The sequence below is a fragment of the Eschscholzia californica genome, unplaced genomic scaffold (assembly GCF_041429995.1).
Source record: "Eschscholzia californica isolate CP2 unplaced genomic scaffold, dmEscCali1.0.p SCAF_5, whole genome shotgun sequence".
In the NCBI taxonomy this organism is placed as follows: Eukaryota; Viridiplantae; Streptophyta; class Magnoliopsida; order Ranunculales; family Papaveraceae; genus Eschscholzia; species Eschscholzia californica.
Genome location: NW_028238472.1, coordinates 25,079,590 through 25,097,298, shown reverse-complemented (window position 1 = coordinate 25,097,298; position 17,709 = coordinate 25,079,590). Strand labels below are relative to the sequence as shown.

The window sequence follows — 17,709 nt, the reverse complement described above, 5'->3', positions numbered from 1 at the left end:
GAAGAACATTGAGAACCTCCATTAAAAGCACAAAAAGAAAAGGAGACATGGGACAACCCTGTCTAATACCCCTCTTCCCTTCAAAATAACCATAAGAGCTGCCATTCACCATAATATAATACTTAGGAGAAGTCACACAAGCAGAAACCCAACTCAAGAAAAGAGAAGGAAAGCCAAAGAGCTCCATAGTTTTCCTCAGAGCCTCCCATTCCACAGTATCATAGACCTTCTGTAAATCAATCTTAATAGCACATCTTGAAGACCCCTTCTCCTTATGATAATTCCTAGTTAGCTCATGAGCAAGGAGGATATTATCTTGAATGACCCTACCAGGAATGAAAGCAGATTGGCAAGAGCTCACCAAATTTCCAATGATCCCTCTCATTCTTAAAGTAAGAATTTTAGAGATACATTTATACACCACATTACAGCAAGCAATGGGTCTAAACTCATGAACCTTAGAGGCAGAAGGAATCTTGGGAACCATGGTAACCAGAGTAGAGTTCATCTCCCCAAGCAACTTCCCAAAAGAAAAAATCTAGAAATAGCACTAACAACATCATCTCGAACAATCTTCCAACAAGCTTTAAAAAAATGGGAGGAGAATCCATCAAGACCAGGGGCCTTATCAGAACTAATGGTAGAAAGAGCATAAACAATTTCCTCCCTGGAGACCATTTTGTTAAGATCAGAAGCTTGCTCCACAGAAACCTTAGTACCAAACTGAAACTGTGTACACTGTTGTGAATTGGGGCATAGTTCTGGTTCTTGTCTTAAGGCTGCTAAGGCAAAAAAAAGGGTAGATGATAAAGTGGAGCATGTTCCCATGGAGAGTGATAAAGCTGTTGAGGTTGAAGTTGTGGTTCCTTCTCAACCTTTAGTAGGAGAGCCTATGGAGGGTGTCAATGGTTCTAATGAGGGGTGGACTGAGGTGAAATATAAGGGTAGTATGAAGAGAAAGGGTAGAGATACAGGTGGTTATGAGGGGATTCCAGGTGGTACTGGAAAGAAAAATGTGGGGGTTGTTGCTGAAATGAATACTGTTAGGAGACTCTTAGTGGGTGATAATGGTAAGTTACCTTTACAGGGTACTGGAGTGAATAGCAGAAGCAGGAATTTTGGTGGGAAGGAAGGGCAAACGCTTGTGAGACCTAATATGGTGGTTGAGGAGGCTAGTGACTGTCTTTCTGCTGGGGCAGTGCTTCATGATGCTTCTTTAAGTGGGGGTACTGGTGGTAAAAAGCCAATCTCAGGGCATTCCATGAGCAGTAAACCTATTATCTTAGGAGGTATGGAGAAGAAGATGTTATTGAGGTCTACTATGGTTCCTGAGGATGGAAGCAGTGTTCAAGGGATGGAGACCAGCTCTTCAAGAATTGTTGAGGGAGGTAAGTTGTCCTCTGCTCAGTCCACAATTTTTGAAAGTAATGTTTTGGCTTTTGAGGCTAAAATTTTGGGTAAAGGTTCTGGTCCCATGCCTAGTAAAGGACCTTCTCACAGTTTTAATGATTAATATGGGAGGGTGGAATGTTAGAGGGATGAACTGTCCTTCTAGAGCTAGAGAGGTTACTAGGTTTGCCAGAAGTAATAACTTGTGTGTTTGTAGTGTATTTGAGACCCATATAGATGTTGGGAAAAGTGTGAATGTTAGGCAGAGATTGCTGCCTACTTGGGATTGGATTCATAATTATGATTTTGATAGCTCTGGTAGAATCTGGGTTTTTGGGATACAACTTTGGTCAAATTTTGCCTTATTGACAAGAGTGCTCAACATATTACTGTTATGGCCAACTTTGCTGATGGCAAAGCTTCCTTAATTAGCTTTGTTTATGCTAGTGATGATTCCTTGGTTAGGAATGAGCTCTGGAGTTCTTTCAGCCATCTTGCTAGACTTTATCATTGTCCTTGGGTGGTGATGGGAGATTTCAACTCTATTCTTGAGGTGAAGGATAAGATAGGTGGATCTGTTGTGAGGGATGGCAGTATGGTGGATTTCAGGGATTTTGTTCATGAGGCAGGTCTTTTTGATTATTCTTATATAGGCTGTGAGTACACTTGGTCCAATAAGCAAGTAGGTAATGGTGTTGTGGATGAGAAATTGGACAGAATTCTAGTGAATATTGATTGGGTAGCTATGTGCCCTGATGCTAAGGCTGAGTTTTTTAATCCCCTGATTTCTGATCATTCTCCCTTTGTTCTCTCCTTATTTGAGGGGTTGGCTACAGGGCCTAGACCTTTCAAATTTTTCAATGCTTGGACTCAAGATGAAGAGTTTCAGGGTATTGTTAGTAAGGCTTGGGCCTTACCAGTGTGTGGTAATCCTATGTTTAAGCTTGTGGGCAGGTTGAAGAATGTGAAAAAGGCCTTGGTTAAATAGAAGAAGGTGAGAGTTGCTGGGTTTGGTTCTCAGGTGCAGGAAGCTAGGCATGTTATGGAGCAGCTTCAAACCAGGTTGCAGAGGGAACCTCTTGATGTGAATACCAGGGAACAGGAAAGGTCTGCTGTGGCTTCTTATTCTAAACTTGCTGACATGGAGGAATCCATGGTGAGACAGAAATCCAGAGTACAGAAGATTGATGTAGGTGATCAAAATACCAGATTCTTTCATAACTCCTTGAAAGAGAGGAGATCAAGGAATAATATTCCTTTCTTATATAATGAAGATGGTGTGAAACTGGTCCAGGTTCAAGATGTGGCTTCTGAATGTGTGGATTTTTATAGCAAGTTGTTTGGTAGCTCTCAGGCCACTGTTGATGGGTTAAGTTTACTTGATTCTATTACTTTTGATAGGTATGTTACTGATGAGCAGGCTGCTGATCTTAGTGCCATGGTTACTAGGGATGAGGTGGTCTATGCACTCTCCACCATTGGTATTGATAAGGCCCCTGGGCCAGATGGATTTTCTGCTCTGTTCTTCAAGGAATGTTGGAAAATTGTTGGGGACGATGTGGTGGAGGCTATTAATAGATTCTTCAGGACTGGGAAGCTTCTAGGGGAGGTAAGTTCCACTCTAGTTTCTCTTGTGCCTAAGGTCCCTGGTGCCTCTAAGTTGACTGAATTCAGACCTATTTCATGTTGTAATGTCATCTACAAATGTATAACTAAGATCCTGACTATTAGAATGAAGAATACTATTAGCTGCCTTGTTAGCCTTTTGTAGTCTGCTTTTATTTCTGGAAGAGTTATCCAAGACAATATTCTCTTAGCTCATGAGCTCACTAGGAACTATCACAGAACTAAAGGTCCCCCTAGATGTGCAATTAAGGTTGACTTGCAGAAAGCTTATGACACTATTGAATGGAATGCCCTTCTCAGAATCATGGAAAAATTTGGGTTTCCAGATAAGTTTATTCAATGGGTTAATGTTTGTATTTCTTCTCCTAGATATTCCTTCATAATCAATGGTGGTTCTTATGGTTATATCAAGGGCAAAAGAGGCATTAGACAGGGGTGTCCTATGTCTCCTTACCTCTTTGTCTTGGTGATGGAAGTGTTTAATGTTTTATTAATGAATATGGCCAGAGGAGGTACATTTCTCCTTCACCCCAGATGTAAGGATCCACTGATTACTCATTTAAGTTTTGCTGATGACCTGTTAGTTTTTATGAAGGGTGATGGTGGTTCTGCCAGGGCTCTTTCTAAAGTGTTGGATTCTTTTGCTGGGTGCACTGGGTTGAGGGTGAATAGAGCTAAGAGTTCAATTTTTGCAGCTGGTCTAGGGGATGAGGTGCTTGAGGGAATCAAAGATTGTCTTGGTTTTGTTAGTGCTTCTCTCCCTGTTAGATATTTGGGTGTCCCTCTTATTTCCTCCAGGCTTAGCTATCATGATTGTCAGCCTCTCCTAGATAAGGTTTTGAGTATAATAAAATCTTGGAAGATGAGGTTTTTGTCTTATGCTGGGAGGTTGGTCCTTATTAGAGCAATGCTTAATGGTATGGTGTTGTTTTGGTTTAGTGTTTTTGTTCTTCCCAAGAGGGTGATCAAAGAACTAGACAGAATTTTCATAAGGTTTCTTTGGGATGGACCTGATATGGGGTCTAAAGGGGCACCTGTGAGCTGGTGGTTGGTTTGTAAACCATATCAGGAAGGAGGTCTAAATTTGATAGACCTTGCTACCCTGAATATTGCTTGCACCCTTAGACATATATGGGAGTTGTTTATTAACAAGCCTACCCTTTGGGTCCAATGGGTTCAAATGTATCTCATCAAGGATAACTGCTTTTGGCAAATGACTATCAAGGGTGATGCTTCTTGGTGTTGGCGCAGGCTTATTCATAATAGGCAGCTGGGTCTTCTTTTTTGCTCTGTTATTATTGGGGATGGGCACAACACTTGGTTTTGGAAGGATCCTTCGCATCCAATGGGTGTCTTAATGTCTTTCTTCCTGAGCAGCTCAGGTATGACCCTAAACTCCATTTGAATGCCATGGTTCATGAGTGTTTGATAGATGGTCAGTGGGATCTTTCTGCTCTACAGACCATTTATCTGGGTCCTATTGCTAGTAGACTTTAGGAAGTGGGGGTGGATAAAGACTTTGATGATTCTAGAATCTGGCTTGCTCATGAAAAGGGTGAATTCACCTTGAAAAGTACTTATGAGGCCTTAAGGGAGTCTCTTTCAACTGTTACATGGGCTTCTTTGGTGTGGCTTAGTCATAATATACCAAGACATAGCTTTATTTCTTGGGTGGTATTACATAGGGCTGCTAAGACTAAGATGAAACTCTATAAATGGGGTTTGAATATTCAAGTTACCTGCTTCCTATGTTCTAAAGAAGAAGAGGATGATGTTCACTTATTCTTCAAGTGCACCTTCTCTAGAGGCATTTGGAAAGAGTTGCTGAGACTCTTAGCTCTGCACCAGGCTCCCTGCCATTCTTGGACAGAAATGATAGATTGGTGTGTGAGGCTCTTGAGTGGTAAGGACAAGGTAGCTGTTCTTGGCAAACTTACTTTTAATGCTTTTATATATCACATATGGTGTGAAAGAAATAACTGGGTTTTCTCCAATAAGAGTGTTGGTCCTGAAGGAGTTTTAAGAAAGATCATTGAGGATGTTCGTATGAAAATGGTTGGGTTGCAGTGTAAAACCTCTAATAGCCCCAGGCTGGCAATTGTAGCTAACAACTGGAATATTCAGTTGAGCCCTACCCTTCCTAAGATTATTCCTTGCATTTGGACTGCTCAGCCTGGTTCAGTCTTGATTAATACTGATGGCTGTTTTGGTGGTGAGCAGGCTGGGTATGGTTGTGTTTTGAGGGATTTTGCAGGTCAAGTGATTATTGCTGTCCAAGGTGGTGCTCACCCTGTGAGTGTGATTCATCATGAACTTCAAGGCATTGATGCAGGTCTTGAAATGGCCCTGGCAAATGGGTATGATAATGTGAAGGTTGCTACTGATTCCAAGGGAGCTTGTGAGCTGCTGTGTAGTGGTGGTGCCATCCCTCCTTGGCGACCTTTGAGCCTGTGGAGGAAGATTAAATGCAGTATAACCAAATTCAAAGTTTGCCTCTTTGAGCATTCTTTTAGAGAAATGAATCAATTAGCAGATTTGCTGTCTAAAGCTAGAAAAGAAGTGGGTAGGGATATCTTGTCCAGCAGGAGATCTGAATGAGGAGATGAAGCAAATAGCTTTGGAGGATAGGCTAGAAGTGATCAGAGTTCGGCTCAAGTGACTATTGTGGATTTGTGGTCTTTCTTTTGATTTTGCTTAATGGCTGTTATTTTTCCTTGGGATCATATGTTCCTTTTGGGTTGCTTTTGTTAGGCTTGGGCCTTTGGGTTTGTTTGTAATTTTCATTCTTTCTTTGTAAGGGTTCAGGATCCCTAAAACCTGCTGATCAGATAAAAAAAAACTACGGGCAGTACTATGGGCCTATCGAACAACTGTACGGACACCAACAGGTGAAACCCCTTTCTCATTAGCTTATGGTTCTAAAGCTGTAATTCCAGCTGAAACAGGAGTTCCTACCGTGCGGTACCAATAAACTGAAAAAGAAAGCAATTGGGTCGAGCTTAACCACAACCTTGACACAATTGACGAGCTAAGAGACAGGGCGGCCATTAGAAACGTCGTCTATCAACAGAGAGCAGCCTCTCACTACAACAAAAATGTCTGAATCAGATCCTTCAAAGTTGGGGATTGGGTGCTTCGAAAGGTCTTTCTGAACACCAAGCAGAAAGGAGCAGGCAACTGGCTCCTACTTGGGAAGGGCCTTACCTGATCACCCAAGTAGTGGGGCAGGGAGCATACAAGCTCCGCTCATAAGAAGGTCCGGACATCCACAACAGCTGGAATGCGAAACACCTAAAACAGTACTATTTTTTTTTGAATTGTTCAGCGTGTGCCTCGAACCCTTGACATCTAGGTGGAAGATTATACCTCTTACCACTCCAACCAAGGGTTGTTGGCCTAAAACAGTACTATTTCTAACTCAGTTTCACTGATTTATTTTCTACCTTTCTTCATCACCTACTAACTTGGGCGTCGGAGGGTCGATGACTATGCCATCGACTTCCCCCCCACTGAGGGGTGTGTAGGCAAATCAAGCTTCGACTGGGGGACAAACGGAAGGAAACAACGACAACTTTGCCAAGCAAAAGTTGACGACATCATTTTATCTCTCCAAGAGACAAACAAGGATAAAGCACAACTCCGCATCTACCCCACTTGAAGACAACCAGCTCTGCAAGCTAGCTCCGCACTACTTCAGACTCGGGTTCCGCCTACTGCCCAGATCTTCAAGCCAGCTCCGCACTGCTTCAGATCCTAACTCTGCCCAAAGTCAGCTCTGCAAGCCAGCTCCGCACTGCTTCTGATGGGTTTTCCCGGAAGTGTGAATACGGAGTGAATGTAAAATCGTAACAGAGTAACTAGGAGGATCCGGATCACCACACTTTGATAAAGTTGCCACCACAAAGTGATAAAGAAACCGGTTGAGCTAACACCACACCTGGATAAAGTTGCCACCACCAGATGATAAAGACGCTCGAAATCCATCACCAATGACTCTTCCAAAACCTGATAAAAGGAGTTGATCTAAACAGATCCAAAGTCACAAAGACTATAATTTCCAATTCAATATTCTCTGATTTTTCCATTCATAATAAGCCTCATTATATAGAGGAAAATACATTAAATGGGGAAATAAAAGCTAGACTAAATGCATAGAATCTAGTTACATTGGAAACTTTCTTAGTTTAAATGCATGAAAGTAGAAAGACTAGACTAAATTTAATGCAAGTTACTAAAACGAGAATGACTCTTCAAGTCGGCGAGAAACTTCTTTAAAGACCATAATTATCCAGTTGATTGGTCCAACTTCAGTAAAGTAACGCTCGTACCCCGGGTAGAAATATCATCGTATCCCAGCGCTGACCTGTTTCGTGATCCAAAGCTGTTTGGGTCAGCTCGCGTTGATCTAGCCCCGATGCTCCCGCATCACACTTCTCTGGCTTAGCACATAGCTTGTTTCTCCTCAACACCTTGAAAACTTCCCTGAGGTGTATAGCATGCTCTTCTTCAGTTTTGCTGTAAACAAGAATATCATCAAAATAAACCACAACAAACTTGCCAATTAAATCAAGCAAAACCTGATTCATTAGTCTCATGAAAGTGCTGGGTGCATTGGATAATCCAAATGGCATGACAAACCATTCAAACAGTCCATTCCTCGTCTTGAATGCAGTCTTCCACTCATTACCTTCCTTCATTCTGATCTGGTGATATCCACTCCTTAGATCAATTTTCGAAAAGACCTTTGAGCCATTCAGCTCATCTAGCATGTCATCCAACCTGGGTATAGGATAACGATACTTGATGGTTATCTTGCTAATAGCTCGACTGTCTACACACATTCTCATTGAACCATCTTTCTTTGGCACAAGCAGAGCTGGTACAAAACATGGACTCATGCTATCTTTGACATACCATCGATCAATCAGCTCTTGCACTTGTTTGCAACTCCTTAGCCTCTTCTAGATTGCATCTATAAGCATGACGATTTGGCAAAGGTGCACCTGGTAGTAAATCAATTTGATGCTCAATACCTCTGCTTGGAGGTAGTCCGGGTGGTAAATCTTTAGAAAAACATCACTGAACTCATTCATCAATTTTTGCATCAATGGATGAGAAATCACTTCAGCTCTGCCATTCTTTTCAACCACCAGCAAAGCAAAGACCTCCTTGCCCTTACCCATCTTTTTCATGATTTTGGTTTCACCCAAAAACATGTTCTCCTTGCATTTCTCCGCTGCAGACTTAGCACACATAGTAGGTGATAAAGGTGCCAATGTAATGTGCTTCTTATCCTTATGAAAAGAATAAGCGTTCTTGTACCCATCATGTACAGCTCTTCTATCAAACTCCCAAGGTCTGCCAAGCAATAGATGACAAACATCCACTGGAATGACATCTTAGATTACCTCATCATGGTAGTTCTTCCCAATAGAGAAGGAAATTGCTACCTGTTTAGAAACCTGCAACTTGCTTCCATCAGTCAACCATTTCAGTTTGTAAGGTTGTTGATGCTTTATAGTTGGCAAACTCAGTTTCTCCACAAGTGTACTAGATGCCACATTAGTACAACTTCCACTATCAATGATCAAACTGCAGACTTTTCCTTTGATGGTGCACCGGCTCTGGAATAGAATGCAACACCCTTTGAATAACCAACAATTTTCCTCGATCAGGTTGCTCAATGACTTCATCATCTTCCTCATAACTTTCTGATCAGCAACTTCTAAATCATGAGATTCCTATTTTAGTTCCTCTTCAATCTCCTCAATCTCTTGAATAGTCATAACTCTTCGATTAGGACATTCAGCCTGGAAATGCCCAAATCCTTGACATTTAAAGCACTTCTTCTTCAAATTCAAGTCTATAGGTTTTGCTCAATTCTGAATTTCTGGCTTTTTGGTGCTGCTACTAACATCACTCTTCATAACTCCTTTTAGAATCAAAGAAGAAACTTGATTGTAGGGTCTGTTATATGGCTTCTTGCTTGTTTTGATCTGCTTCTTCACCTTGATAGCAAGCTTCTTTACGTCATCAAGAGTCCAGAAAGGCTGCAACTCTACCTTGGTTCAAATTTCAACATTCAAACCATGTACAAAGCGTACAATAGTCCTCTCTTGTGGTTCTTGAATATCACAACGTAATTGCAGAAGATCAAACTCCCTTGTATACTCTTATGCTGTCTTTTTCTCTTGCTGCAAGTGTGTAAGCTTTAGGTACAAATCTTGTTTGTAATCATCGGGTAAAAATCTGTTCTTCATAAGTCGTTTTAGCTTTTCCCAAGACCTGATTCTAGTCTTGCCTTCTCTTAAACGTTGCGACTTAAGAATATCCCACCAAAGGCTAGCATACCCCTTGAGCCTTAAGGTTGCTATTTTATACTTCTTCTCATCATCATAAATATTATATTCAAATGCACGTTCCATTGATCTTAACCAATCTAGAAAGTCATCTGGATTTAGATTACCTTCAAAATCTAGAAAATCAACTTTGAATTCTTCTTCCCGAGTGTGTTGTTGATGTGGTCGAGTATCTCTTCTTCTCCCACATCTAGAACTAACACTATTATCATCATTAGAACTAAGAGAAATACGTCCGTCTTCATCAGAAGATGAAGGGTTATCTCCAACTCTTTGTCTTCTTGGCTGCGCTTGCACATTCATGCCATTAAAAGCCTGAACCATTTGTTGCATTTGCTGCCTCATTTCCTCCAATCTCTACCAATACGCTCAGCGTAGGCTTGGTCGAGAGTCAATCCTCTTGGAAATTCCATATTATCAAAACAGGGGATTTATAACTTCACTTGATACCACTTAAATTATAATAGAGTCAATCCTCAGAAGCTTATAATTTCACTCCACCAACCTGAGTTAACTTGATGCGTTTTCCCAGAAGCGTGAGTCCGGAGTGAATGTAAAATCGTAACAGAGTAACTAGGAAGATCCGGATCACCACACTTTGAAAAAGTTGCCACCACAAAGTGATAAGGAAATCGGTTGAGCTAACACCACACCTGGATAAAGTTGCCACCACCAGATGATAAAGACGTTCGAAATCCACCACCAATGGCTCTTCCAAAACCAGAGGATAAAGGAGTTGATCTAAACAGATCCAAAGTCACAAAGACTCTATAATTGCCAATTCAATATTCTCTGATTTTTCCATTCATAATAAGCCACATTATATAGAGGAGAATACATTAAATGGGGAAATAAAAGTTAGACTAAATGCATAGAATCTAGTTACATTGGAAACTTTCTTAGTTTAAATGCATGAAAGTAGAAAGACTAGACTAGATTTAATGCAAGTTACTAAAATGAGAATGACTCTTCAAGTCGGCGAGAAACTTCTTTAAAGACCATAATTATCTAGTTGATTAGTCCAACTTCAGTAAAGTAACGCTCGGACCCCGGGTAGGAATACCGTCGTATCCCAGCGCTGCTTGTTCCAGACCTGTTTCGTGATCCAGAGCTGTTTGGGTCAGCTCGGGTTGATCTAGCTCCGACGCTCCCGCATCAGCTTCAGACCCTAACTCTTTCTGAAAGTCGACCCAACTCTGCAAGCCAGCTTTGCACTGCTTCAGACCCCAACTCTTCCGGAAGTCAGTGCAACTCTGCAAGCCATCGCTCAATGAAAATACACAAGCAACTCATCTGATAGTTAATTAGAAGAGAGAGAAAGTCCCGGGAGGTGCGATTTTGGCGGCGGTGGTCTCTTTTTCCGGCAGTGGTTGCTGGTGTCTCTTTTTGGCCGACAAACCTATTTTGATCGACGTTTTCTCCTTTCTTCTTGGATTTCAGTTCCTTTTCTCTAGTTTTCAACAATCTCTTCACCACTGTTTGCTTTTTGGAGCTACAGTTGGTGTATAGAGATGAAGGGTTCCCTCCATATTTCTGGTGTTGATATTGCTGGTCTTGTTAGATCGGTACAATCGACAGAACAGGAATCTTTGGTTGAGGGTACGTTGAATTTAGTAGCTGTGAGGGGTGGCACTAGGGTTTTGCATCAACCATCAAGAGTTTCACAACCACCTAAGCCTCCTAGTGGTGTTGCAGATGGCTCTTCTCATGAGCTCCCTTCGAACCAGTCTTCTGCCATTCCTGACCTAGGTATTCATCCTTCTCTTGATTGGACTAAGCTTTTTGCTAAAAATCGTCTTGCTGGTCGAAAACCTTTAGAGTTTCGTAATTCTGTGTTAGTAGATGGTCGTACGGTTATTTCTTCCTCACATTATTCTGATCGAATTGAAGAATGTAAGAAGTGAATTATTGGGAACTTTTTTGGTAGTAAGCTACCTTTCATGGTTGTTAAAAAATCACTGTTGAGCATTTGGAAACCTAAGTGGTGATTCTGTTTATGTTATTAGAGCTGCTCTAGAGGAGGATATGCTTAAGATCTTAGAACATGAGCCAATCTCTGTTACTAACAGGATCTTCATTGCTAGACCTTGAGCCCCTTTTCTTGAGAAGGAGGTGATGAAGTTGAAATCAATGCCTCTTTGGATCAAACTCAAAGGGGTTCCCATCCATCTGTGGCATGAGGAGGGACTAGCAGACATTGTTAGTTCTATAGGCAAGCCTTTATTTCTAGATGGGCCTACTCTCTCTGGGTTAAAAATGGCTTATGCCAGAATTTGTGTTGAAATTCCTATGGATAGAGAGTTGCCTAATTTGTTGGAATTATGTGTGGATGGTGAGGATTTGGATATTGCTATTTAATACTCTTGGAAGCCTAGGTATTGTGCACACTGTTGTGAATTGGGTCATAGTTCTGGGTCTTGTTTGAAGGCTTCTAAAGCTACTCCAAAGGTTCCTGAACAGGTTGTCTTTGTCCCTATGGAGAGTGACCAGGATGCTGGTCTGGAGGAGGGGGTGGCTTCTCGGGCTGACTTAGGGGAGGCTATGGAGGGTTTTCATGTTTCTAATGAGGGCTGGACTGAAGTTAAGCACAAGGGTAGCATGAAGAGAAAAGGGAGAGAGTCAGGAGGTTATAAGGGAGCTGCTGGGGGTAATGTTAAGAAAACTATTAGTAGGAATGCCAGCATTGGAAGTGGAGGAGTGGTTGCTGGTGGTGTGGAGAGAAAGTTGACAGACCAGGAGGCTGCTCTCAGACCCAAACAAGTTTCTCTTGAAGTGCAGGGGAGTTTTGGTCCTTGTAGGCCTTCCATGGTGATTGATGGTGCTAGTAGCTCCTCAGTTGGAGGTACTGTGACTAATGAGGTAACTTCTGATGGGCAGCTGCCCATTCCTAATGTTAGCTTAGTTGTGGATAATGTTTTGGCTTTTGAGGCCAAAATTTTGAATGAGGTAAAGGACCCTAAGCCTAGGAGGGGGTCTTTACATAATTTTAACTGATTAATATAGGTGGTTGGAATGTGAGGGGGATGAACTGTCCCTCTAGAGCTGGAGAGGTGACTAGTTTTTTTAGAAGTAACAATTTGTTCATTTGTGGTATTTTTGAAACCCATATTGATCTTGGTAAGTGTGAGATGGTGAGGAAAATGCTGCTTCCTACTTGGGAGTGGTTGCATAACTATGATTGGGATAGGTCTGGCAGAATATGGCTTTTTTGGGATTCTTCTGTGGTGAACCTTCATGTCATTGATATGAATGCTCAACGTGTTAAGGCTTCTTTTGTAAGTGGGAAGTATTTTTCTCTTAGTTTTGTGTATGCTAGTAATGATGTTTATGTTAGGAAAGTCCTTTGGAGTTCTTTATCTCAGGTGGCCAGTTTGATTCAGGGTCCTTGGACTGTTCTGGGGAATTTTAATACCATTCTTAAGGTAAAAGATAAGATGGGTGGAGCTGCTGTTAGAGAAGGAGGGCTTGGGGACTTTAGAGATTTTGTTCATGAGACTAATTTGTTTGATTGTGCCTATTCTGGGTGTGAATTTACATGGTCTAATAAGCAGGTTGGTCAAGGTGCTATTGCTGAGAAGTAGGACAGAGTTCTTGTTAATATTGATTGGGTGAATTTGTATCCCAATGCCAAAGCTGAATTTTTTAATCCCCTTGTCTCTGATCACTCTTCCTTTGTTCTTTCTTTATTTGATGGTGTTGTTACAGGTCCTAGGCCTTTCAAGTTCTTTAATGCCTGGACTCTTGATGAGGATTTCTTGGGCATTATGCAAAAGGCTTGGAGTTTACCAGTTTGTGGTAATCCTATGTTTCAGCTTGTTAGCAGACTCAAGAACCTGAAGAAGGCTTTAATTGATTGGAAAAGGGTTAAGTATACTGGGTTTGGTGCCCAAGTTCAGCAAGCCAGACAAATTGTGGACCAGATTCAAACCAAACTCCAGGTTGAACCTCTTGATGCTGATTTGAGAAGACAAAAACATGAATAAGTATGGTCTCCCTAATCTTTCACTTCACCCGTCTTTTCTTCTTCATCTCATGGGTGGTACGGGGAATGACTGAACGAATTCAAATTACCTCAACAACCTTTTTAGGCATCTCATAAAAAAAACCTTTTTAGGCGATACGCCTCAACGATTATGAAGTCTTAACATCGGTTTCCCTTATTATTATTATTTTTTTTGCAAACATAAAGTCATCAAATATTAGCTCTACAAAAGCAGTAGACACGTATCTCGTCATTCCATCATATGCAATGTGTTTCTCACAATTCAATATAACGGATCGGACAATTAGCGAGCTGGTTAGTCTCACGAAAAACATGAATAATATTACAATAAGTCAGCTGCCCCATCAACTTTCTGATACTAGCTACCAGGAACTTTGACTTCCATGGAGGAACTAAGTTGCTTCTGGTTAATAGGTGATACACCATCTTGGAATCAATGGCAACAACAAGCTTATCACAACCATGCTTAGCAGCTAGAAGGAGCCCTCTCTCCACCCCCTGAAACTCATGGTGCACTACAGACACAGGATCAGCAGCAGCAAGTACCTGACCTCTATGGTCTCTTAACACACAACCATACCCTGCTGAATTCATGCAAAAAGAACCAGCCACATTGAGCATAATAAACCCAACAACAGGTTTTTTCCATTCACATAGAGTAACTGCAACAACAACAAACTCAAAGGCCAAGTTGAAATTGAGAGCAACCCTTCTGCTTCTCTGATTATCTCTAGCTTTAACCTTCAACCCAGAGCACTTCATTCTGATATCAGCAACAATTCTCCTCAAGATTTCCCTCTCTGTTTCAGTTTTACCTGTGAAAATCCTTTTATTCCTCTCAATCCAGATATGATATACATAAGCATTAAAAGCCAGCTTTCCTATTAGAGCTACCATATCCTTTCCAATAAAAAATTTAACCAATCAGGCCACTTCTTGATTCCAATCAGACCTAGAGAGCTTATAAATATCAAGAAGACCCAAGATAGATTTCCAAATAGCACAGGAAAAGCTACAAGAGAAAAGTAAATGGAAATCATCCTCCACATGATAAGCACATAATACACAAGTATTGTCAGGGATAACTCCCCACTTGTGAAGCTTATCCTTGGTCTTCAAAGCCCTTCTCATAGCTACCCAGGTAATAAAACTTTGCCTAGGTATGTTATGAGAAAACCACACAATATCACACCAAGGAACAACTTCTTCTTTCCTTCTAATGGCCTCATAGGTTTCCTTTAGAGTAAAGATGCCAGACTGACCTGCTGTCCACACCCTCTCATCATCAAAACCAGCCTGAATACCCACCTCAGGCAATCTATCCAAAATCTCAAGCAAGGCTCCTTGAAGCATATGAGGAACATCCCATTCACCATTAGAGATACAGACACTAACTTTGGCTGAAGCATTTAGCCTGCTATCAAGCCTAAAGAAAGAGTCCAAGAAAGGATAAAGAACACCCAATGGGTGCCACACATCAAACCAAAAATCAGTAATTTCACCATTGCCTATAAGTACTTTGCCAAGGCTAAGACCTTGTCTTCTGCAATTCAATATACATCTCCAACTCCATGAAGTGTCCTGAGGAACCTTCATGACCCAAAAGTCATTCCCTGAAATCAAATTGGCCTTTACCCCAGGAAACCCACAAAGTATCCTTACCAATAAACAACTCCTATATATGTCTCAAGGTAGCAGCAGTATTTAGAGTCAATAAATCTCTAAGATTCAAGCCACCTTCTTTATAAGGCAGACACACCACACTCCTACTAACAGTAGCCCTCTTAGCTTTCAAATCAGTACCAGCCCAAAGGAAGTTATTAATGATAGAGGAGAGCTCTTGAAAGACCCTCTTAGGCAGAACAAAAGAGCTAATCCAAAACATAACCATGCCATTGATAACAGAAGAAATAAGAGTAACTCTACCAGCATATGAAAGGAATTTAGACTTCCAAGATTGTACCTTATTAAGTACCCTATCAAGCAAGGGCTGGCAATCAGCATAGGTCAATCTAGAAGAGAGCAAGGGAACTCCAAGGTATCTATTTGGCAAAGCAGCTACATCAAATCCCAACACAACCTTGATAGCCTCAAGAGTACCAACAGCAACACCACCAGCAAAAATGGAGCTCTTAAAATAATTAGCTTTTAATCCAGTGCATAAGGAAAAACTCTCCAAAGCTCCAGCCAAGGCATTAGCAGACTCCACATCTCCTTTGAGAAAGACCAAAAGATCATCTGCAAACTTAAGGTGAGTAATAATAGGACTTAACATTTAGGATGTAGATGAAAACTACCATCCCCAACCTTCTGCAACAAGAAAACATTAAGGACCTCCATAACCATCACAAAAAGGTAAGGAGACATAGGACACCCCTGCCTCAAGCCCCTCTTCCCCAAGAAATAGCCATAAGAACTCCCATTCACCATAATAGAGAACCTGGAAGTAGAAACACAAATCCTAACCCAATGAACAAACTCCATAGGAAATCCAAAAAGCTGCATAATCTTGAAAATAGCCTCCCATTCAACTGTGTCATAAGCTTTCTGAAGATCAATCTTCACAGCACACCTAGGAGGGCCTCTACCCCTATGATAATTCCTGGTAAGCTCATGAGCTAAAAGGATGTTATCCTGTATAGCTCTTTCAGCAATAAAAACAGACTGACAAGAACTGATCAACTCAAAAATTACCCTCTTCATCCTCAAAGTGAGAATCTTTGTAATGCATTTATAAATAACATTACAACAAGAAATGGGCCTAAAATCAATTACCCTAGAAGCATTAGGAACCTTAGGGACGTGAGATGATGGAGAGATTGGAGAGGGCGGTTTTTGTTGACTGGAAACCGTGTCATCAGTGAAGGTGAAGAAGATGAAATGGAGGATGATGCTTCCATGGCGGCTAAACAGACACAACGGAGCATAGGTAGGGCTGATCATGTCTTTGTCCCCATTATTTTCAAGGCAACAGCAAACCAGGTTTCTAGCCTATCAAAAGGAGTTTCTAAGCCCCATAAATCAACTCCAAAGAATGTTGTTCATATTGAAGGAGGCACGGCTCTTGGAACAAGTTCAGGGACGAACAAGAAGAAGACGATGGGTACTAACACTTTCGCTGAATCTATTAGAAACAACATGTTTTCAAGTATTCTTCGTAATCCAATGGAGTTGGTTAACACAAACATAGCAGATCCAGGAAGGCAACAACCGGCGACGGCAACACCAGATTTTAGGTTTCCGGCTGCTGCTAGGGTTCCTGCAAGAACAGATTCACGTGAAACTGATCACATGAATCTGGATGCCTCCAGAAATCTGGGAGGGGGGTGCCCCAATTCGTTCTCATTGGGCAGAACTATTCAGCAACAAAATAAAACCTACTCGAGCTGCTTTGAACTATGTCCCTCCCACTGTCTTAGAAGGTCGTTTCATGGTAGAATTGAATACCTCAGATTTTGTAAACGAAATTCAGTCCTTCGACAACATACTCATTGGTAAAGTTGTAAACAACACCAAACTGTGAGGAGAGAGAAAGTGACGTGAGGAGAGAGAAAGTGGTGTTTTTTCTAGGGTTTTTTTGCTGGTTGTCTTCTAGGTGTTCTGATCTGCATCTCCAAAAAGTTTGGAGATCATTCTTGGTTTATGGTCCTCATGAAGGACGTTGAGTCTGTTGGAGAAGGCAGATTCTTGTCAGCTGTAACACTATCAAGTAGTGAAGATGATATGGAACAAGCGGCAACAGGTCAGTCGGTCTTAGGAGTCCAATCAAAGGGTTATTACCTTCCCACGCAAACAGTAGGTATTACCTTTCAGGCGCAAGCAAAGCAGCCATTGGAAGTTGCCAATAAAACTAGAGGAAACATTCGATCAGCCATTAAATCCACTAAAGGTAATTCAAATCTGGCTGAAGACATAAGAAATAATTTGTTTTCAGGTCCCTTTTGTAACCCTACTCGAAGTGAAGAGCAACAACAGTCTATGTCGGATCAGCAGCAGGTTCCGGTTGATCAGAGGAGACGGCAGGAAGAACTTAGGGTTCCGACAACTCAGAGAATTATCCCTAATGGGCCAGTGGGCCTGGGCGTCACTGAACAGCATGCTGGAGGTGTTCACAGAGGCGCTAACTGGTCTGATCTGTTCGGCCCACAGAAGGAAACTACACAATCTGAATTGAAGTATTTTGCCCCTATCGAGTGGAAAGGCAACTTAGTTGCTGATCTAAATGTATCTGACTTTACTTCTGAGATAAAATCGTTTGATAACATCCTTCTTGGCAGCTTTATTGGTGAGCGATTGAGTTTTTTTTTATAATGATAAGCGGGAGATGCCCGA

The 17,709-nt window shown here is 41.5% G+C and overlaps 1 protein-coding gene across 1 annotated transcript; it reads left to right on the top strand.

Annotated features, from left to right (window-relative positions):
- Positions 1 to 1,783: 1,783 nt before the first annotated feature.
- On the top strand, positions 1,784 to 5,613 carry LOC147537950 (uncharacterized). Its single transcript, XM_086642887.1, has 5 exons — positions 1,784 to 2,368; positions 2,411 to 2,545; positions 2,684 to 2,998; positions 3,161 to 4,051; positions 4,570 to 5,613. The coding sequence occupies exons 1-5, from the start codon at positions 1,784 to 1,786 to the stop codon at positions 5,611 to 5,613; spliced, it is 2,970 nt and encodes a 989-aa protein (XP_086499013.1).
- The last annotated feature ends 12,096 nt before the right edge of the window (positions 5,614 to 17,709 follow it).

Excerpts from the sequence above, each read along its gene's own strand:
- LOC147537950 (XM_086642887.1), top strand. The coding sequence starts at position 1,784 with ATGGCCAACTTTGCTGATGGCAAAGCTTCCTTAATTAGCTTTGTTTAT. Across the intron at positions 2,546-2,683 it reads CTGACATGGAGGAATCCATG|GTTCAAGATGTGGCTTCTGA; the intron begins GTGAGACAGAAA and ends AAACTGGTCCAG. Across the intron at positions 4,052-4,569 it reads TGGGGTCTAAAGGGGCACCT|GGTGAATTCACCTTGAAAAG; the intron begins GTGAGCTGGTGG and ends GCTCATGAAAAG.